General features: G+C 42.1%; 1 protein-coding gene across 3 annotated transcripts in view; it reads left to right on the forward strand.

The window, feature by feature from the left end:
- Positions 1-23876, forward strand: part of AFG1L (AFG1 like ATPase) — a 129401-nt gene that overhangs the window by 76400 nt on the left and 29125 nt on the right. For all 3 annotated transcript variants that reach the window (XM_075923095.1, XM_075923093.1, XM_075923094.1), the window contains 3 exons: positions 2517-2599; positions 6738-6808; positions 7065-7165. In XM_075923095.1, the coding sequence (XP_075779210.1) occupies positions 2517-2599; positions 6738-6808; positions 7065-7165 (255 nt within the window). The remainder of the gene's footprint in view (positions 1-2516; positions 2600-6737; positions 6809-7064; positions 7166-23876) is intronic.

Below are 23876 nucleotides of genomic sequence, written 5' to 3' on the forward strand. Positions count from 1 at the left end.
TCTAAACTATGAACAATGGAGGCAAGCCATATATACAGGAAAAAAGTGAACAAACAAAAGGTTTGCAAATAAAACACAACAAAGGTACTTTGTAGCTGTTATTGATAATTCATGATTCTCAACTCCATAAACTCCTTCTCTATACAGATGAAATCATAGGGATGATTAAAAGTAACTCATACTTTCTTCAGATAGGTAAATACCCCATTAGCCAAACAAGTCATGAATTATATTAGCAACAAATGCTAACATACTTCTGCCAACTTCAGCAGAGTTGCCCCTTTTTGACACATTTAATATTCAATTTTTGGGGCCCAGTGCGTACTACTGTTGGGAATAGAAATTGGTGATAGGTATTTTTATATTGCAGGGAGCAACTTTTTTTACTCATAAAACCAAGAGCAGTTTTTTCAGCCTCTACCCTGACATAAAAACCTCTTCTAAAGACAGCCATTGTGCTTTCTGCTGCTACGTCATGCTTTTTTTCTGGGTGTTCTCTTCCCATCTCTGCCACCTCCATCCCCACACACCTGGTCACAATACCCAGACGAACCTAGTGTAAGTTTCTGGGCAGACTCAGTCAGATTTTGCTTTAGATGTGTGCAGCAATCCTGTCTCAGGGAACTTAATCACACATCAGTTCGAAGGAGCTTTTAATGCAACCTGTTACAAGGATTCACTCTGCTCATAACAGTAGTCTAAATAATCAGTCCTCATTCCTCATCAGCAAAGTGAAACTATTCAGAGCATCTTCTCTAGCCAATTGAACCATTGGTAGTTGAACTAGTGAAGTAACACCATTGTTAGAACCTATAGTGCAGTGTGAACAAACTAGCAGTGATGGTTCAGCTGCATGATTTGCTATTTGGTGATTGTGGTACAGTTTTGTTGTTGCTGTTTTGGTTTTTGGAGGGTGTAGTTGGTTTTTGTTTTCCTTCTCAGGCATTTTTAATATTTCTCTTTCCTGTGCTTTTAAGGTGGCCTTTTCACTTTTTTCCTTATTCTTACGCTTTATAAAAGGAGGAAGAAGCCTAAATCAAAATATGGCCAAGGAAATTACAAAGTGATGGCAAGACTCCCTATCTTCACAGTCCTGTCCTGTGAAGGTTTTTTAATCAGTAACTCCTAGGAAAGCAGCACACTAATCAAAAAAGGATTGTTCCTAGATTAATAGTGAGGGTAGTTCTAAGGTTTCCTTTACATATTCCTTCTGCAATCTAGTCATTATAGACTAGATTTGACACTTGTATTAGTTATCTGCTTAAAATAATTTTGATCAATGGCCAGACCTAGTTGAACAGTCATAGATATACTTCATGAAAAGATTCTCATAAACATAGTGTGAAACAAGAGTGTTAACATAAGAGTGTAAAAGATTAATCTATTAATACAGGGGGAAGCTGAGGTACACAACAGTTTTATGTAGTTGATACTCTATTGATTTGTGGAATTCTGGGTAATAGCATTGAGCTGTCTGAAAAAAATCTGCTTCATTGTTCATTGTCTTGTTGAGTCAGGTTTATCTATTCAGATCTTCCTCGTAAAGATCTTTCTTTTCATGAGACTCCTGTGGTTGCTGGTTGTACAGTGCCCAAATGTGTTCTTGGTACTTGACAAAAAACAAAAACTGAAAAAGAAATCCCATCCCCAAACACATGGTCCCTGCCAAAGGGTGAAATACTGCCCCACTGAAGTTAATGGATGAGGATTGCTATTGAATTCTATGGGGCCAGGATTTCACCCACAGAGTATGCAAGCTGGTACTATTGGTTTTATGCTTTCTGCTCAAATAATTATGATAGTGGATGAGTTAGTGATCATTAATACATTATGGTTTTAAAATATGTTCTTTATTATGAATTGCATCAGTTGGGCTTGAGAAAATAATTGGTCTATGGCAGTGTTTCACAAAGTGGTCCATGAAACCACTTTAAGAAACCTGCTAACTGGCTGATCCAGTGTGTTTACTTACCAGCTCTGAGACCATGGAGCCCCACGGCTTCCATTGGCTCCAGTTCACCGTTTGCAGCCAAGGAGAGCTGCAGGAAGCAGCAGCCCAGCCAACGCCACTTCCCACGGCTCCTCTTGGCTGCAAATGGCAAACTGGAGCCAATGGGAGCTGCAAGGCTCTGTAGCCATGGAGCCGGTAAATAAATACACTGAAGCGGCCAGTCATCAGGTTTCTAAAAATGGTTTTGCAGACCATTTTGAGAAATACTGGTCTGTGGACAAAATTTAATTCTTTGTGTTCTGTGCTTCAGTCCTTGTCCCAACAAAACTTAGATTAGTTGGTGGGTTTAAAAACTGTATTGTCAAGTTAACTGTTTGTCAAGTTAAAAAAATTCTGTAATCTTGGTTGCACAAAAAAGATTGCTACAGATTAGTAGTTGTAGAGGACTTCTTTGTTTCCATACTATGTTCTGTTAGTATGATTTTAGTATCTTAGGTTTTTTTTTTCATAGACCTGCATTCCCTAATTTGAGTAAAGTAATCATTACATGTTTCGTTTCTTGTAGAAATACTGCAGCACAGTCCAACTTGATTCTGGAATAGACTATAGGAAACGGGTTCTTCCTGCAGCTGGGAAACTTTACTACCTGTAAGTTGATTTATTGTGGAATTTTTGTCCCGTCCCCCCCTCTTTTTTTTTGTTTTTTTTTGTTTTGTTCTTAATAGCCAACAACTTCCTCTAGGAGAAGAAAATGAATAAAACAATTAGCAGTATGTGACTTCTTCTCTTTGCCTTCTGATCCATTTTATAAGACAGACTGCTTTCCATTATGCCATGATGTTATCTTCATTAAACTATATTTTCAATATCTGCACTAGCTTCATTTACAGTGTGCAACAGAATCAAAACTAATTAGATTTTTGGGGAGGTGTGGTGTTTGGAGAATTGAAGTGACAGATGGTTAGAAAGTAATGAATATCCTCTTCTAGGAGAGTGTACAATTCACTTATAATAGGAGAACATCCGTATTGTATTAAAGTAATTAAGTATTTATTGAAATCTGACAAGGATTCATTTAATGTTGGGTGTTCCCATTGCGGGTATAAAAAAAATCTTATTTTGACAGATGATCTGTTTAGATTTACCATGATGAATTTACTTTAGTGTTTACGCTGTATTTGAACACAATAAAAATATTTAAATGATAAACAATACAGCCATAAGTACAAGTGGATGCATCTGCCTGATAGAAGCATCTTCTCTTTGAATTAAAATATTGCAACACCTATGCATCACAGACTCTGTTTTTGCCAGGTTGTTTTTAAGGTAAAACCTATCATTAGGTCAGTGCCAGCCAACACAAATTGATTTTAAATTACATTTATAGCTGTAGTATCTTCTTGCCCATAGAGTAATTACAATGTAGCAGAAAAATATGTTTCTGGTAACAAAGGTATATGAACACATTCAGGGACTTCAACCTGGGAGACAGACCTCTTGAAATTAAACATTCCTGTACTGCATAATAAAATTAAAGAGTTACAGTTGTTTCTGTAGATGTAGAAAGAACTAGGTGGGAAAATTACAACAGTGAAATTACTATTGAGTATGTACTTTATTTAAAAAAATGTGGTGGAAGAGGATTTATATACTGGAAAGTTTTTTCCTTTTTTCTGAATACATTGAGTTGGACTGCTTTTATTTATTGTTAGAATTCTTGCATCAAAATTGCACTTCTTAAGGCCCCAATCCTACAAGGATTTTGTCACTTATTAACTTCATCTCTGTGAATAGTCTCACTGACTTCACTCTGCAGGTATAAATTTTGGCAGGTTCAGGGCCTTAAGCTTAATGAACAAACATTTGATGAATCCATAATGAATCCAGTGGGAGCCAAGAGGTCAAAAGCCGCTTTTTTTATTCTAAGGCTGTAAATGTGGATCTGGCTTACTTAGCTTCTGTGGGCAAGGAGTGTGGAAGCAAGTGGCCAGATCTATTGTTTGGAGAAGATGAAATCATGCTCCAGGCACCAGCTTAGTTCCAGTCCTTTTGTGTAGGGCTTTTCTGTATTTTCTTAGAAATACAGACTGTAATCAATCTTAACCACCCCAGCATGGTCTCGTTCTAGCCCTAGTTTCCAGGTCTTCCCAGCCTCTTCCCAATCCCTCCCCATCTGGTCCTTGCTTCCCATGTCTATCCTCTGGCCTTTTGTCCAAGAGGGGCACTGACTTTGGATCTGTCTTGTTTGCTTCTGCACCTATGAGGCTGAAAATTTTATGTGGTTGCTTATAAGGCACATAAATTAAGAGCAAGCATTTGACCTGCAGTTACAGCTCCCAATTTAAACCAAGGCATACACATTGGCCCCAAGACTTAGTGCCCTGTATTTAGTGCTTCATGATACTCAGTTGCAAAACTTAATGATAATGTTGGGGGCTAAAGGCAGTCCCATCCAGCTTTCTGTAGCTAGAATGATTCTGTTTGCCTCTTGAGCCCACAAGGTAGTGTATGGTGAAACAAATGAAAATGAATAGAATCCTTGGAGGGATGAATATATTTTGCCACCCTTTCCTACTGTCTCTATAGGAATACACATTTCTCTTACAGGTACCTGGACCTGCAGCCTTTGCAGAGGCAGTATTGCCATTTTTGTTAGATCTCAGAAATATTTTTCTGTCAATTCTCCCATGCACTTCCTTCTGCCTGCCTTGACTGATTCTTGCCCAACATGATCACACCCAATGTCTAGATCAGTACAGTCTTAATTTTGATAAACAGGGTATGAGTGTGTCCTGAAAAATGGAAATGTGTCTGTGTTTGATGGTCACATAGAGTGGGCTGAGGTGATGGTAGTAGTAATTTTCCAGGCTCTACCTACAAAGTAAGTACCACACATCTGAAATACCAAAATAAGACTCCACCCTCAATAGTAGTATCATTCTACTGAATACCAGAAGCTTCCTTTTTTCTTGTTTTTTAAATTAAGATTAAGATGCCCTTTTGTATTTTGTCGGGGGGGGGGGGGGAGTAGTGATTATGTCTTCTGATTATTGATGGGGAGTGGCTATAGAAGTTTGGAGTTGAAGCACCTTCTTTTGTAAGAAGGGGGATACTATAAGGAAAGATCAAGCTTAGCATTCTGTAATTTACAAAACGTTTACAGCTGCAATTTTTTTTCAAGGCTTCATATAGAAAAATGTGACCTGAAAAAGTTTTAAAAGTTAAATAGGGACTAGCATTCCATTAAAAGCTTCATACCTCTTATAGATGATAGATCAGTTTATTAATTTTATAGCAACCATAGAAACAATTTAGTATTAATATTTCCTACAATTACATTTCTGTTGGTTCAAGCAGGATTTACCCATGACCAACTGCTGCAATGTTAAACACACTTGTTCCCAGGGCTGGCCTTACCATGAGGCGAACTGAGGCGCCGCCTCAGGTGCCAGACTGTGAGGAGGGCACCACTAGGACCCAGAGAGTAGAAAATTGTATCTGCTGTTGGTGCATATGTATTCTCTCTGCTCTAGATGCACAGAGTGGTGTGCTGTGCTGGAGGAAGGACGGCACAAGAGACATAATAGGCAGGCAGGAGAAAAGGTGGCATGGGGTCATCATTTGAGTTCCCCCGTCAGGTGCCAAAATGTTGTGGGCCGGCCCTGCTTGTTTCTGTCTACAGTGACTGCAAAGTTGTGTATAACATCAAACATGACTCCTCTAGGTGTACTTTGACACAACACAATTTTTTAATGAAGACAGTCATTAGGACACCTACATATTACAGATATAGAGTTATCACTTACAATTATGTTATAAAACACAATCCTCTTCTTCCTTCATAATCTACATAGTCTATTATTATAAATAAATGTGGCTAAAACTATTTTCCACTCCTCTTAAAACAGACTCAGTATATAATCACCAAAGTTATGAGAGTCAAGCTTGAAATAAACTTTCTTGGTTTCGCTCTTAGCTTCCAAAACAGGTTTTCTCAGGAATTATGTGGAATTTTACGAATGAAATATCCACCTAAAAAACTGCATTCATATACTTCCTGCACATTGTAGCCTCTGAATCAAAAATTTGTTATGATTTAATCTAATTAGAATAAAAAATATTCTGTGATGGAACAGTTTTCTTAATACTCCTCGTCGCCACCAGATAAGCAGAAAGTTTGTTTGGCTGCTCCACAATGAAATTTTGTAAGAAGCTTTGCTATTTTATAACTGATCTTTCCCAAATAATGGAAGAAACCTGATCAAATTATTAATGTTGCTGATTGATCAGATTGGCATTTCTGAGCTGATAATTTAACTTTGATTAGCACAGTCAATTTGATTTGAATTTTTCTTTAAAAATACATTTAAATATTTAATGTCAGAATATTCGCTGTCACAGATTTCAAAGGGTATGTCTTCAGATGCTTAACTGCTTTGCTGTGCCTTGTCTATTTGCTCTTATTTTGCATGCAGGATAGAGCCAGAAGCCTTTTTTGTCATTGTGTACACATAGTGTTAATAGATTTGCTTTGCCTGTATTGCCTCATTACTGGAAACAGCTCAAAACACATAAGTCTTTCAGTGTATGCAAATAAGGCAGAATCATCTACCTGAGAGTTAATATTCTCTGCTTTTAAGTGTATTCTAAATCTAATGTTTGTATTTAGAGCATAACATCCTGTTCTCTTTTTTTTATGGGCAAAAAGCTAAGCAGGCTCAGGCAGCTGTTTGATGTTGGCTTCAAGTGTTATTAATTTCATATTCTATTATTCTTTTCTCTGTAGCACAAGTGAAGCTGATGTGGAGGCTGTCATGGATAAGTTGTTTGATGAGCTGGCTCAGAAACAAAATGATTGTACGTAAGTTAATTTCTCTTGAAAGAGAATACATTTAGAACACAATGCCCAATCTCCACTGACCAATTAATAAGTTCCATTGCTGTATATGGGTTGATGCCACACTCAAGTGGCAGTCATTGTATCAGCATTTTGTCTAATTTATGTGTTGAATCATGTGCTATTATTCATCAAGCTATGCATTTCCTATCTGTAAGAGATGAATTTTATAGTAATTATCCAGACAAGATTGAGTCTTTGTTCATGTTCCCATAGTAACTAGACCAAGGATTCTAAAAGTGCAAGGCAGAGAGCTGAAGCTGAATAAAGCTTGTGGAACCATTGCAGACTTCACATTTGAAGAGCTATGTGACCGAGTGAGTACCCAGTCAAATCTAGATCAGTTTAACTCTCAGTCTTTTCACAGTTGTTGTGGGGGGGCGGGGGAGGGTTGAAAAAAGTTGATATTTTCCCAATCCCAGGTATCCCAAAGACGGCTTTTAAAATTTACAAAAAGATGTGAATTCAAAAGAAAAAATGAAGAGCAGTAAATGTGTCCTTATGGATAATGATGCAATATTACTTTCTTGAAGGCAATCTAGATATACATTAAAAATAGAATTGTGTGTCTGGAATAATTATTTTTAGTTTTATGGCTTACATATTAAAACTCAAAACACATTCACATGTAAACAAAATAATACTGTTTTTTAAATGTTGGGCAACTTGATGCTTCATCAAGCAAGGAACTGATGACACTTGAAAGCATTAGACTGGTTCTGTGCAAGGTTCTCTACACAATACATCATTGCACATCTCTGTCATTGCCTGCTATTCAGTTCTGTGCCTCTTCTAAGCAAAGATGATCAGTGATGAAGAACAGTGCCAAGTTTTCTGTTAGTTATGTGATATAGTCCTAAGTTAAATATGCTCATTGAAACCTTGTTCACAAGTGACCTGACACAGGGTTTGAAGATAGGTCTCTAGAGGTAAAAGTCTAGTGCAGTGATAATTTGTCAGATGGCTTCTAAAATTATAGCATTAGTAGTTAAGTAACTGTGTCACAAGCAGGTCTGATAGTACTGCCTATTAGTGATACCATACATTTATTGTTTTAAGATCCTGTTTTTGATGTTTATAACTTTGGTAAACTTTAACCATTTGGGCTGAAATTTCCCATGCTGGGTGTCTGCTTTAAGCAGAACTAGAACATTTCAGACAACAAGTCATTCCTGAGAACAAGGCTAGAGAAAAATGTGTTGTTTTGACCATATAAAAAATTGGAGACTTTTCCCTTGTTGTGCCCCCAGGCTTTAGAGCAGGAGTTTGAAATTTGACAGAGGGTTGCCTTTATGTCAGGGATATGTTTTTGCCAAACCTGTGAAAATGCACCTGAGTTTGACTAAGTAATAAGTCTCTGAAAAATCACAGTTCACACATGCTCTGCAGAGACATGTTAGAGCTTAACAACTAAAATCTCTGAAGAATCTGGCCATACTAAGCATGCTCTATCCCTGTATTGCTCATAGTGCTCACCAGACCATATATTAGCCACCCCCACAGTGCATTTGAGCATGCTCTTGCCCAGAGAGGCCCAGAGACTGAGAAGAAACTTCCCTGTAATGGTTGCTCCCAGCTACTCTAGGCTCGCATGGGACCAGGCACTGGAAGTAAGAGCAGGGAACCTGTGCTCTCAGTCACTCCCCTGCTGGCAGTAAGGGTAGTCAGATGAAAGAAGCTGTCTGATTTGAATACAAGAAGAAAAAAGCCAAACCAGTCTGTTAGGAAAAGGAGTAGATTGGGACAAGGAGTCTGAGCTTGGAGAAGATTGGTGTGGCCAGAGTCTTTTTGGGACTTCTATATTCCAGAAGTTGTAGATATATGTGGCACTTTCTCGGGGTGCTCAGGACCGAAAGTCACCTTGTTACTCCCCTTGCCTCTGGCAAGAGGAAGATTTGCATATGCTTAATTAGATGTCAGCTTGTTGACTCCACCAGCCTGTTAGCCTCCCAAGCAATCTCCGGAGGGCCCTACCAGACCCTACTTTGCCTTGCAGGTTAACAACAGGTGCACTTTGTCTCCACCTCCAAAAATGTTCCCTTCTGATATTCAACCTCTGTCACTGGACACTCATGGAAATTACCAAATTTCCTGTCCACAAGAGAGCAGTATATATACAACTTTACTGGTGCAGCTCCAGATCAGGTCTTTTATAACATCACAGCATTGAGATATAGTTAAAGTGAAAACAATCACAAGGATAAGTTCTTCTTCGAGTGCTTGTTCATGTCCATTCTGATTAGGTGTACGCGTGCCGCGTGCACAGATTCCGGAGCTTTTTTCCCTTAGCAGTATCCATAGGGCCAGCAGGGAGCCCCCTGGAGTGGCGCCGGTATAACGGTGCATATATACCCCTGCTGGCCCTCCCACCCCTCAGTTCCTTCTTACCGCCCGGTGACGGTAGCTGGAGCATGCTTCAGGCTGATAGCCTATCTCTTAGCAGCTTATTTCTTATCTGTTGTATTATAGTTCTAGTTGAAGTTTTTATCTAGTTAAGTAGTTGTTAAGTGTTGTAAATATTTAGTTAGATAAGGGAGCAGTTGAACCCTCCCGAGAGGGGAGGGCATGCCAGGGCCCCAGGGCTTTAAACCCTGTGCTTCCTGCTCCAAACCTATGCCCTGTGGAGATCCCCACTCCGACTGCCTAAAGTGTTTGGGTGAGGCCCATCGGGCTGAAAGCTGCTCTATCTGTAAGAGCTTTAAGCCCCGGACCAAGAAGGAGAGGGACTCCCGGCTGAAACTCCTGCTAATGGAGTTGGCACTGCAGCCTCAGAGCGAGGAGCGGCCTCACTCTGCCCGCAGCGCACCGTCGGCGGCACCCCCGTCAGACAACAAGGCACCGAGGCACAGATCGCAGTCACCGGTGCCGAGGGCCTCCAAGAGCTCGAGGGGACGCTCGGCAGAGAGGAGTGCCCAGAAGGTGCGCCCTAAGGAGGGGCACCTTTCTTCTAAGTCCTCCAAAAAGAGGCGCAGCCCGGACAAGGGCAAGAGCCCGGGGCAGCCCGTAGGGCTAGGAGAGGTCCGTCGGCCCTCCACCCCAGAAACTTTTGAGGCGGCCCGGGACCTCATTCACATGGCTGTGGATGAAGGGGAGGGCCCGGTGCCGCAGGAGCAGACCGCACCGGCACCAGCCTCAAGTGCCCCCCAGCAGGCTATGGCCGGGTCGTGGGACCCTCTGGGCGAAGGGGGGCCTTGGCCCAGCAGCAGTTTTTCCTGGTGCCGGGAAGAACACCGACACCGGAGCCGGGATGAATGCCGGCACCGACCCCGGGCCCCTTCCCGATGGCACCGGCACCGGTGCAGGGTCCGGTGCCGCAGACGGCCCCCTGGGCAGTGCAGGGCCCTGCACCGTACTATGCGCCACCTGCGGTGCCACAGCAGGCGCCCCGCACGGCACCGACGCTGATGCCTCTCCCGGCACCGATCCCTGCTTACTTCTTGGGAGGGCAGCAGCAGGGCGCGGCGCCGCTGCACATGACGGCACCGGAGGGTTATGTACCGGCCTATCAGATGCAGCTGGGCGCAGTACCGCCGCAACAAAGGCCTCCACTCATGCCCCCACTGGCACCGCGTGCGGTGCACAGGGGCAAGCCATCGGCCATGGCAGCCCAGCGAAGGGTGCAGGCTTCATCGGCCCCTCCCTGGTCAGCATCAGAGTACTCTTCGAAGTCGGAGGCCGAGTCGGTGGCTTCGGCCAGGTCTTCATATAGGTCACGGCCCCGTCATAGGTCCCGCTCGTCGGTCGGATCATCTCACCGGGAGCCGGTGGACCAGCAGCAGTGGCAGGGGCAACCCCAGTGGGCTTTCAGGACGCCCTGGGCATACCACCAGGCCCAGGGGCCTCCCCCTATGGGGCAGGCAGCGGGGTCGTCCCGAAGGAGTGAAGCAACAAGTGATGGAGAATTGTACAATATGCTTTGGAAATCTGTTCCAGTTATCCTGTTAAAATTTTGTATCTCATTTCTGCTGACTTCAGCTCCAGTTTTTGTTATACATCCACCATCCCTGATGAACTGCTGGGGAGAGACACAGGGGGTACACTGTCCACGTAACCACCATCCCATATGACTCTTTCCTATTTCAGCCCTGGCATGGAGGAGGGCCGTCTCTAGGAGAGTGCGATGCCTGGGACACTCCTCTCTTTTGTCCAAGACCCTGCCTCTTCCCACCCCCACTCCACCTCTTCCCCCAAACCTCCTCCCCAAGCAGCGAAGCCCAGTAGACTAGTGGGATGCCTGGCACTGACAGCAGGGATTAGGTCCCCCCACTAACCTCACCCACTGCCATGCTTCCTGTCACTGCCGACCTGGTCCCAGCCTGCTCAGCTCCCGCAGCTCCATTTAGCTCTTTGTGATCCAGTCTTCCTCCTCTCCCCCTGCCCCCCAGGCACCGTTGATCCTCCCTTATTGGGGGCTGAGTTGGAAAAAAGCAGGATGAATTATGCTGCCTACAAACCAGAGGGCAATGGATAGTGAAATTCTGAGTTCATGCCCAAGATATTGGCTTCATGCTCATATGCTTAAGATCCATGTGGCAATAAGGGAATCTGAAATTTCTGGTGTGAAACCTCTTGTTTGTTCCACTGAGGTTCAAACTTCTGGGTTCTCATAGCGTGATTTAGGGGAAATGCTGCAAGGTCTCTTCCCCAGGGCCCTTCTTCTGTAATTTTTGTGCTGTGGATGGAGAAGACCAGGTTTTAGTGGTAGAAACTTGTTTAATAAAAGCAAAACTGAACTTAGGAAACTTTCTGTATAAAAATTATCTTACAGTCATAAGTTCCTGTGTAGTAGTTTAAAACAACAGTAACAAGAAAAAAATTATACATTTAAAACTCAGAGGATTGAGAATTAATTTTTACAATAAATATGTGAAAATCAATTCATGAGGTTATAGTTTAAAAAAAAACCTGAGCAGCAGTTACTGGCAATGCTCAGGAACAGTTCCAAATCCAGCTTTAATTCTACCTTTTTTCCACACTTCTCCTCCTCTTAACGATGAGTGAAACTGCTTTCCCCATTCCCATATATGAATTACAATAGACAGGTACAACAGAGCATGTGGAGATGAGGGTCTAGGAAGTGAAGCTTGGGCATAAAGCACTAGGAAGTGGAGGTGGTGGAAGACTGGGATGAACATGAGCAGACTTACTTTTGCCATTTCCTAATTTTGAGTGCTTGACTTTGCAGCCTTAATAGTGTTCTCTTGACCAAGTTATTTTCGTATATAATTTCCACAGAAGTTCCATTATGTTCAACCTCAGTCATCAGTGGGCTGGGATCTTTAGATCTACAGCCCAAACCTCTACTACATGACCTAATGGAGTAATTGGCTACTGTCTTCCCTGTGCCACTAGAGGAGTAAGAGATATTTTACCATTCAGTTTAACAGCTCTTCGCTAGACTGCAGGAGCGTGTTAAGATTTTGGAATCCTGGGCTCCTTTGATCATCTGTGTCACTATTAACCATTTCCACACCTCTTCTTGCTCCTGTTTATCCTATCATGTCTCTCTCACCTCCCTCATACTGCTCCTCATCCTTCACACTCAAGTTAGGCCACTTCCTCCTCCTCCTCCTGTCTGGGAACCAGGACATTGAGTAATAAGAACATTCAAATGAACAAGAGTGGCCAAGAGGGGAGCTTTTGAGGGAGGATCTGTGGATCTTTACTTGGAGGCAAAGAGACTTAGTTCTGTGTGGGTCTCTTTCTTTGTCTTAGTAAGGGCTGTGAGGTTGGGTTATGAAGCTCCTGCTGAATTGGCCAATTGTTTTGGCCATATTAGGACGTTGGGTCTTTGACTCCAACTCCATAATCAACATATAAGTAGTTAATGCTCTCCTGTCTTTGAGGACATAGAGATAATCAGCAAGACAAAAAGTCAGTTGCTAGGCAAACAGAGGAGTTTCAGGGGGAATGCACAGGATAGAATGTAGTTCCTTCTGTTTAGGTATTGGCTGGGGACAGTGAGGAAATACCTGCTGTTACTTGCCTTGGATATGCTCTTTTCTTTTTGCTGGTAGACAGAAGAAATTTCTGATTTAAGAGGTGCAAATTGATAGCCATACTGGAGAAGAAGATATGTGTCTGGAGAGAGAAAATTAAGATTTATTAGACAACAGATCTAGAAATCATTGCCAAAGACACCAGGCTCAGTGATAAGGAAAATGAAGAGAGCATAAACCAAACTGGACTGGCAATTTGTGACCATGAGGGAAAAGAGAACCAGGAGGCAATCTGCAGCTGAAAGCATTGAATCATTAAGTACTCAGGGAGTCAACTACTGAGAAATGGAATAGAAAGGTACAGGGAACATATATGCTGTATGAAACAAACTGCTGAAGAAGGCAAGTGAACATCACCTGCAACTCCATCTTAACAAGAATGAACAGACAATTCAGTAATTCACCAGGACATCAGGACAATACACTGTCTTCCTAAAGCAAAAATACAAGATCAGTGGAAGGATAGGACAGGATTATGAAGTCATCTGGCTAGTGTCTAGTGGTGGTGATTCAAATTGGGACCAGTGATTTAGAATCATAACATCACAGAAGTGTAGGACTGGAATGGACCTTAATAGGTCATCTAATCTAGTTCCCTCCACTCAAGGCAGAATAAGCAATACCTAGACCAGAGTTGGCCAACCAGTTGAAGAGTCAAAATATCTGTGGATAGAGTGTAAAGAACCATGTGTTATATATTTATTTTTATATATCTATATATAGATAGTTAGATAGATACAGCACACAAAATGTAGTGATAAAAATAATATTACAGGACATTTTGGACAAAAACCAATAAAAAAGTCAATCCCCCTCCTCTTCCCCAAAGCCATGCACCCCCAGCTCCCTGCTCTAATCTAAGATAAGCAGCAAGACAAAACCTCTCCAATTTAACGTCCTTGGAAGAGAACCCAACAAGCTGAACATCCAGATGATCTCAGAGACCTTCCTTCTGCTGAGAGAAAGCAGAAAGAAGAAAATATTGGGGGTTAACCATTGGCTGTTATCTGGAATGAAGCTGAAAGTTTTAGTTTTTTGGAACATGAGGCCACATTCCTGCCAGAGAAGGAGCTGTATAAATAAGACAACTTGCACCACACATTTAAATGGGCTAATGTTCCCTGTCGTACACTAGCTGAAGCAGCCAGAAGGCATTAAACTAACTATGCATGGGGACGGGTGCTAAGGAAGCAAATCCAGAATGAAGTCAGATCATATTGAACCAATGTGATACAGAATATGGACAAGAAATTTGCAGTTGCTGATATACAAGTTCCAGGAAGCTTGGTAACAAGGAAAACATTGATTAGAATAAATGTTTATATAACTGAAATCTAATAGGATAGTTTTCATGGTTTTCATGACTGGAATGTTGACATGACTGGTAACAACCAGTTCTTGAAGCATGGAGTGGGTGAAAGAGGAGTATGGGGGTGTGATATTGTAATGATACATTAAAATTCAGTAATCAATCATTCAGAATTGATCCATCAGAAGCATAGGTATAGTAAGACACACGCTAACACATTGGTCCTCCACTTGATGAAGTAACTCCTTTCTTTTCAAGTGCTAGCATATTTAAGCCTGCTTCTGTAATTTTAATTCCATGCATCTGACTAAGTGGATTTTTGCCCACAAAAGCTTATGTCCAAATAACTCTGATAGTATTTAAGGTGCCATAGGACTCCTCGTTGTTTTTGCAGATAAAGTCTAACATGGTTATCCTTCTGATACTTGTCACCATATAAGGCACTGAATTTAGCCATGTGAAGTGGGACTCCATCAACTTCAAGAAAAAACTTGCACAGATAGGCAACATCTACACAGCAACATTATTTCATAGAATCATAGAATCATAGAATAATAGGACTGGAAGGGACCTCTAGAGGTCATCGAGTCCAGCCCCCCGCCCTCAAGGCAGGACCGAGCTCCGTCTACACCATCCCTGACAGATGTCTATCTAACCTGTTCTTAAATATCTCCAGAGAGGGAGATTCCACCACCTCCCTTGGCAATTTATTCCAATATTTGACCACCCTGACAGTTAGGAATTTTTTCCTAATGTCCAATCTAAACCTCCCCTGCTGCACTTTAAGCCCATTACTCCTTGTCCTGTCCTCAGAAACCAAGAGGAACAAATTTTCTCCTTCCTCCTTGTGACACCCTTTTAGATATTTGAAAACCGCTATCATGTCCCCCCTTAATCTTCTTTTTTCCAAACTAAACAAGCCCAGTTCATGAAGCCTGGCTTCATAGGTCATGTTCTCTAAATCTTTAATCATTCTTGTCGCTCTTCTCTGTACCCTTTCCAATTTCTCCACATCTTTCTTGAAATGTGGCGCCCAGAACTGGACACAGTACTCCAGCTGAGGCCTAACTAGTGCAGAGTAGAGCGGCAGAATGACTTCACAAGTTTTGCTTATAACACACCTGTTGATACAACCTAGAATCATATTTGCTTTTTTTGCAACAGCATCACACTGTTGACTCATATTCAACTTGTGGTCCACTATGACCCCTAGATCCCTTTCCGCCATGCTCCTTCCTAGATAGTCGCTTCCCATCTTGTATGTATGGAACTGATTGTTCCTTCCTAAGTGGAGCACTTTGCATTTCTCTTTATTAAACCTCATCCTGTTTACCTCTGACCATTTCTCTAATTTGCTAAGGTCATTTTGAATTATGTCCCTATCCTCCAAAGAAGTTGCAACCCCACCCAGTTTGGTATCATCTGCAGACTTAATAAGCGTACTCTCTATCCCAATATCTACATCATTGATGAAGATATTGAACAGTACGGGTCCCAAAACAGACCCTTGCGGAACTCCACTTGTTATCCCTTTCCAGCAGGATTTAGCACCGTTAACAACCACTCTCTGACTACGGTTATCCAGCCAATTATGCACCCACCTTATCGTGGCTCTATCTAAGTTATATTTGCCTAGTTTATCAATAAGAATATCATGCGAGACCGTATCAAATGCCTTACTAAAGTCTAGGTATATGACATCCACCGCTTCTCCCTTAGCCACAAGGCTCGTTATCCTATCAAAGAAAGCTATCAGATTAGTTTGGCATGACTTGTTCTTCACAAACCCATGCTGGCTATTCCCTATCACTTTATTACCTTCCAAGTGTTTGCATATGATTTCCTTAATTACCTGCTCCATTATCTTCCCTGGGACAGACGTTAAACTGACCGGTCTGTAGTTTCCTGGGTTGTTCTTATTCCCCTTTTTATTGATGGGCACAATATTTGCCCTTTTCCAGTCTTCTGGAATCTCCCCTGTCTGCCATGATTTTTCAAAGATCATAGCTCTGCATCTACACAGCAGGAAGTTATTTTGAAATAATGTCAAAATATTGTCAAGCTGGAGGACTTCTTACTCTGACTCCTGTAACTCTCATTGTATGAGGAATAAGGGAAGTCAGAGGAAGAGTTCTCTATTTTGTAATAAGTGCTGTGTAGATGCTCTCAGTTTCAAAATAAGCTATTTTGAAAATAAGCTATTTCGAAAAAAGCTACACAATTGATGTAGCGCAATTTGCATAGCTTATTTCGAGTTAAGCCTTGCTGTGTAGACATACCCTACAGACAGACAGACATCTTCCTCTCCAAATGCAAACAGAAGGACATCATACAAAATGGACTGAAGGTGAAAAATCCATTGCAACCGACATACTGTACATATTGTGGTGAGAGATTGTGCCACACATGCTTACAGAAACTGAGGGACCACCTGATCGGCTTCCTGTACAGCAAACAGGAGAAGATCCAGAATGAGCTCTCAAAACTGAAAGCTCTCATAAAAAAACAGCCTGCCACACAAACATAGCTGGAGTTTACAAAAACAAGACAAGCCATTTACAACCCACACTTTACTTCTCTACAGAGGAAAAAGGACAGTAAACGATCTAACCTTGTACATGCAACAGTGGACCACACAGTGGTATCCTTAACTCACCCAACAACATTGTTAATGTATCCAACCATGGACTTAGCCTAGCAGAAGAGTCTGCCCTATCTCAGGGACTTTCTTTCTCCTCACTCACATGTACTTGATACAGTTTTGCAGTGATCTGGAAGCCTACTTTCACCATCTGACTCAAGGAATGTTTCCAATATGCCACTGAAGAGTGCACCGACCCACAGGAACCCTCCTACCAACACTGGAAGAAGAATAATTCTTTGTGGGGTCCACCTGATGGTTGAAATGACAGGCTGGACTTTTACATAGAGTGTTTCCACAGATGTGTGCTCAAACTGAAATTGTGAACAAAAAGCATCATTTGCCCCATAGCCTCAGCTGTGCAGAAGATAAGCCATCCACAGCTTCAGAAACAACTCTGACACTATAATCAAAGAGAGTTACAAAGGAGGTGCAATAGTCACCATGAATAGGTTGGATTATAAACAGGGACTCTCAACACCACATTCTACAGGCCACTATCCTCCGATCCCAGTGAGGAGTCACAAAAGAAACTACATCATCTGCTCAAGAAACTTCCTGCAAAAGCATAGGAACAAATCAACACAGACACACCCCTGGAGCCCTCACAAAGGGTATTCTATATGCTACCAAGATGCATACACCTGGATGCCCCATATCAGCCAGTGGCACTCTTGTAGATGGATTATCTGGCTGTATCTCTCTCCTCCAACCCTATGCTACCAGGACTCCTAGCTGTTTTTGAAACACCACTGATTTCTGAAGAAACAACACCACATGGGTGATCTTCCTGAAAGCATCATCTTAGCCTCTATGTATGTAGACACTCTCAACACCAGTATTCCATAGGAGGAATGATTACAAGCTGTCAGGAACAGTATCCCCAATGATGACATGGCACACCTAGTGACTAAGCATTGTGGCTTTGTCCTCACAGACAGCCATTTCAGATTTGGGGACAATTCATACCTTCAAGTCAGCAGCACTGACTCAGCTCTTGTCCCCTATCGCCTGACCTCTATTCTGCTACACGGATGACATCTTCATCATATGGACCCACAGGAAGGAGGCTTTTGAAGAATTCCACTTGGATTTCAACAATTTCTGTCCTACCATCAGTCTCAGCCTGGACCAGTACACACAAGAGATCTTCTTCCTGGACACCAGAGTGCAAATAAATGATGGTCACATAAACACCACCCCATCCCAGAAATCTAGTGACCACTGTACTTATCTCCATGTCTCCAGCTTCAACCTAGAACACATCACATGATCCGTTGTCTATAGCCAAGCCCTAAAATACAACCACATTTCCTCCAGGCCCTCAGACAGAGACAAACACCTACAAGATCTTCATAAAGCATTTTTAAAACTGCAATACCCACCTGGGGAAGTGAGGAAAGTGATTGACAGTCATACAGATACCCAAAGTCACCTACTACAGAACAGACCCAATAAGGAAAATAACCAAACACCACTAGCCATCATCTTCAGCAGGACTGGGCAAAATATGGTCCGGGGGCCGGATCCAGCCCACCAAGCCACAAGATCCAGCCCACGGGCCACCCTGCCGGGACCCTCAGGCACACGCACCTGCTGCGTCTAACACAGCCCCTGCATTTCTCTGCTCTGCTCTCTCTTCATGTGATCTCCCTTCCCCCAATCCAATCCTCAGCCCCTATTGGCCAGAAACAACCTGCCAATAATAACTTACCTCAGCCAATCTCTCAGCTATTATTGGCTGGAAACAGCCGGCCGATCGGAGCTGAGAGATTGGCCTGAGAGACTGGGGCAGCCGGAGTTGAGAGCCACGTGGACAGAACAGGCTGGGGATGCCCGTCAGGAGACAATTAGGTAAACTCCTCCTAGCCAGAGCCTGCCTCTGGCACCCCAACCCCTCCTTCACCTCAACTCCCTCCCCCAGATCACCATCCAAACCCTCTGCACTCTCTGCCCCAGATGACAACTCCCTCCCAGACTCTGTACTCCCTCCTACAGCCCTCCCACAGGCCAGAATCCTCTCCTGCACCCACACCTCCTCCCTGACCCTATGCCCCAATCTCCTGATCCTGGTCACAACCCCCTCCTCTACCCAAACACCCTCTGAGACCTCACGCCGTCTCCTGCACCCCAGTCCCTTACTCTGCACGCCCTTCTGCACCCAACCTCCACCCTAGACTTTGCACCCCCCCTCCCCACTGAAAATGTGGCCCTTGACCACTTACCAAAATCTTGGAGGGGCCCGCCACCAAAAATTATTGCCTAGCCCTGACCTACAGCATCCACCTAAATCCTCTCTAGAACATTATCAACAATCTACAGTCTATCCTAGATGACAGTCTCTCACTCTCACAGACCTTGGGATGCGGACCTGTCCTCGCATAGACAGACTCTCAGTCTGCAGAAAATATTTGCCAGCAATTACACACTACACAACAGAAAAACTAACTCAGGAACCAATCCCTGCAACAACCCCCATTGCCAACTCTGCCTGCAGATCTGCTCAAGTGTCACCATCCCATAGGACCTTACCACATCAGTCATACCATCAGTGTCCCCTTGCACATCTACTAGTGTGATATATGCCATCATGTGCTAGCAATGCCCCTTGCCATGTACATTGGCCAAAACGGGACAGTATCTATACAAAAGAATAAATGGCCTCAAATTGGACATCAAGAATGGTAACATACAAAAACCAGTAGGAGAGCACTTCAGTCTCCCCGGACACTCAGTAACAGATGTAAAAGTGGCCATCCTTCAACAAAAGCACTCCAGAGAAACTGCAGAACTGCAATTCATTTGCAAATTTGACACTATTAATCTGGGTTTGAATAGGGATAGGGAATAGTTGGCTCATTACAAAAGCAATTTTCCTTTCCTTGGTATCCACACTTCCTCGGCAGCTGTTGGGAGTGGGCCACTTCTACCCTGACTGAATTGGCCTTGCTAGCACTGGTCCTCCACTTGATAAGGTAACTCACTTCTTTTCATGTGTTAGCATATTTATGCCTGCCTCTGTAATTTCCACTCCATGCATCTGACAAAATCTGACAAATTTTTGCCCATAAAACCTTATGCCCAACTAAATCTGATAATATTTAAGGTGCCACAGGACTGCTTGTTACATTGTTTTGGTTTGACTGCAGTTATGTAAAAAAAAATCTACAGTTGTAAATTGAACATTCACAATAAAGAGATTGCATTACAGTAGTTGTATAAAGTGAATTGAAAAATACTATTTCATAGTGCAAATATTTGTAATAACAATAATATAAAGTGAGCACTGTACAATTTGTATTCTGTGTTCTAATTGAAATCAATATACTTGAAAATGTGGAAAAATACCCCAAATATGTAATAATTTCAATTTGTATTCTATTGTTTAACAGTGCAATTAAAACTATAATTCATAGTGATTATTTTGCATTTATCACATGAGTTAACTCTGATTAATCAACAGCTTTACTTAAAAAATTACAGATTTTTCTCAAACTTGCTAGAACCTTTGCATGTTCCAGAGTGCTTGATTTCTTTGATGGTTTATGCTGGAGAGGATGTGTGAAAGAATGAAGCCTCATACATAAATTGTAGAAACAAATTATTATTTACAGTCTGAGCACAAAGTCTGTCTTGTTCTCCATGGCAATAGGTCACAAATATGGGTCTTCGGTAAGTTGAGACACAATTCTATCTGTGACAATGCAAATCCTGATAGAGGTAGATCTCAGGCCAGGTGTGCACTAGACCTGGAAGGTCAGGTTAAGTTATGCAACTCCAGCTTCGTAGAACACGTAGCTAGAGTCAGCTTATCTTAAGCTGAGTGTGGCACCGTAATCACTGTGGGAGGCCAACAGGAGCAAATGCTCCCGTTGGCTTCCCTTAACTCCTCACAACTGTGAGGGGTACAGATGCTGTCTGGAGATGCCCTTGGTGTTCGATTTACAGGTCTATACTAGACCCGCTAAATCAAACACCAGAACATTGATTTCTGGTGCAACGAGTGAAGACATGCCCTCAGTTATGAGCAGCTAACATAGGAACAGTAAAGCAGAAAAATAAAATTATACAGTGAATTCTTTGATTTAATGGATGATGTGATAATATTCAAGAACATCATTTATATATAGCAAAGCAGGAAGAAAAAGATTGATGCTGTTTTGATTGCTTTAAAAAAAATCATAATGTGTACCAATCTTTCTGTACTTCAGACTCTCCAAAGAGTCATACCGGTTATTCAGAACCTCCAAGGACTTGCATATAATCTTCCACTATTTGGTGCTGATAGCATAATTTTGTTTTTCTTTGAAACAAGATACTTCTCAGTGTCCTCTGATCTTCTAGAATATAGCTATCTGTTTTTATCAACCACCTGTTCTTTTCTTCAACCTCCTTTTTCTTTTCCAGACTGCAAATACTGAATACATTTAATTAATTAGAGGTACCTTGAGAAGAGGTGCAAAGCAGAGGACTGAGATGCAATTCCTGAGGTCATGCTTACATTGCCACCCATTCTACTGTGGATAGCTCACGTAACCTCTCTCTCTCAGTCACTATTATTCTACATAAAGAATTAACTTAGCTACATGACAAGAGTGTGGCAAAATTCAGTTATGTCAGGTGCTGTATACCACACAAAGTGTTATATTGTTCACAAAGTGTTTGCAAAGTGCTATAGACCACATGCTAGTATGTAAAGAGAAAGGTTGCAATTATAATGGAGCCTAAGGAACAGGATCTTGTCACTTAACTAGTGCACATAATTATCACTAATTATCAGATTTTAGAAGACTTTCAGATGGATTAGAGCAGATACCTTGAAATTAACAAAACATTTACTAAATAATGTCTTTCCCTCCTTACACATTTGGTCAGTCAAGGAGCTATGATAATGTAAATATAGAGAGAGGTCAAATAAACATTTCTCCCTCATTTTTTAAAAAAAAGCACAGATACTAATTAGATGTAAATCCTCAGATTTGCCAAGTAGAAATTATGAAATTTCAAATAAAAGATCTCATGAGATTGAAGCCACGTTCTTATGTATTTGCACATATTAGTATAAGATTTTCATGACTGTATGAAAAGTCACTCTTTTCCTCTGCTTTTTTCCCCAGTCTCTTTTATTAACATTTGACCTTGTTTTAAAATGGGTAACCATGACAGCTGTCACTCTTCAGTCTTAGTCAAGTATAAAATAGATAGATATACACATTCTAGATATAGTTAAGTTCTCCTTATTCTTAACAACTAGAATATGTTCTAGCAGCTCTCAATAGTGCTGGGTACTCCTTTTAAAGATATTATCACTTATCTATAGCAAATACTGCCCTCTGCTGGTATTATTGACTTATGCAATGTATCCAAACCTCATTTAACCATGGTCTACCGTCACTGTAGTTGGGTCGTCCTAAGGCAGCTTATGTCAACCCAACTATATCAGTGTACACACTACAGCCTTGCTCCCACTAAGGTGTCTTACTACACCTACGCTTCTGATGGAGACGATGTCAGTGTAGTTACAGTGGCACAGTGTCCATGTAAACACTGTGCTACATCAGCTGTTGGCAGTCTTTTTTGTCAACTTCATGCTGGAACTATGAAATTGACAAGAAAATCCTGCCTGTTCCCAGCTGTGCTGATGCCCACTGCCTAGGCTTCCACTCTGACCCAGCCTGCCATGTGCATCCAGTTCCTTACTCTCAGCCAGACTGCTTCCCGGGTTCCTTATTCAGAGCCAGACTGCTCCCAGGGTCTCAGCTCCCTGCTTCTAATTGGGGTGCTGGCTCCCCACTCCATGCTCGAAGCCCAGGCAGCAGCCCTATGCCCCACCACAAGCAGAGGCAAGGTTCTGGGTGGATGCCCCACTACCAACAGGGAGATGCAGAGAGGAAAGGCAGCAGCTGGACTTCCAGCTGGGAACAGAGAAGGGAGAGAGTTTAGGAGGGGACAGCAAACAGGAGCTCATGGGGCACCCAGGCTCTTGCTGGGGAGCTGAGAGTGGAACTGAGAGCTTGGAAGTACACCACTGATTGAAGGAGGGCTGGGTGGACATGAACCACTGCAGTAATTACTGTGGTGGCTCTAAGGCTGTATCCAGACTCAGGGGTTTTTTCGAAAAAAGTAGCCTTTTTTCGAAAAAACCTCACCTGCGTCTAGACTGCAGCCGCGTTCTTTCGAAATTAAATCGAAAGAACGCGGCTTTTCTTTCGACAGCGGTAAACCTCATTTCACGAGGAAGAACGCCTTCTTTCGAAAGTTCCTCTTTCGAAAGAAGGCGTTCTTGAATGTAAATAGGGCTTCTTCGAAAGAGAGCATCCAGACTCACTGGATGCTTTCTTTCGAAAAAGCAAGCCGCTTTTTCGAAAGTTCCACGTGCAGTCTAGACGCTCTCTTTCGAAAGAGGCTCTTTCGAAAGTATCTTTCGAAAGAGCCTCTTTCAAAAGAGGCTTGCAGTCTAGACATAGCCTAAGTTGACCTAACATAGTTCAACTTAAGTTTTTTGTGTAGAGCTGCTCTTAACCTATTTTTACATAGTTAATATAACTTTATGCTCAAATGTACTTAAGTATTGCATTTATTATTATGATCCTAACTAGTTAAATAGCTCCTTCTATCCAAGAATCTCAAATGTTAATTAGTTTGTCCTGTCAACATCAAAATAAAATATTTTTATAATACACATTTTGTTGATGGGCAAACTGAAGAGCAAAGGTTGAGTGACTTGACCAACATAACTCACACTGGTGGAGAACCAAGGGTTCCTTTCAGACCTGGCCTCTAACTACTAGATCACATACTGTTCCACACCAAAGTAAAAAAGAAAAATGGCTACTCCTGTGTTTTAGTGTGTTCCCATCATGTTTTTAGTTTGAAGGTTGTTTTCCCTCTTTGTAACCTGCAAACTGTAATTTATTTTGTACTATTATTTCGTAGTGCAGCAGTGCTCAAAGGCCTCCCTGTGCTATGTGCTAGGCATATTTATAGGAAGATCCAATCCCTAGCTTGAATAGATTATACTTTAATATGAAAGCAGATGCAGCAAGTGTTAAAATAGAGAGAGACAGAGAGAGGAAGAG

The sequence above is a fragment of the Pelodiscus sinensis genome, chromosome 3, assembly GCF_049634645.1.
Source record: "Pelodiscus sinensis isolate JC-2024 chromosome 3, ASM4963464v1, whole genome shotgun sequence".
Taxonomy (NCBI): domain Eukaryota; kingdom Metazoa; phylum Chordata; order Testudines; family Trionychidae; genus Pelodiscus; species Pelodiscus sinensis.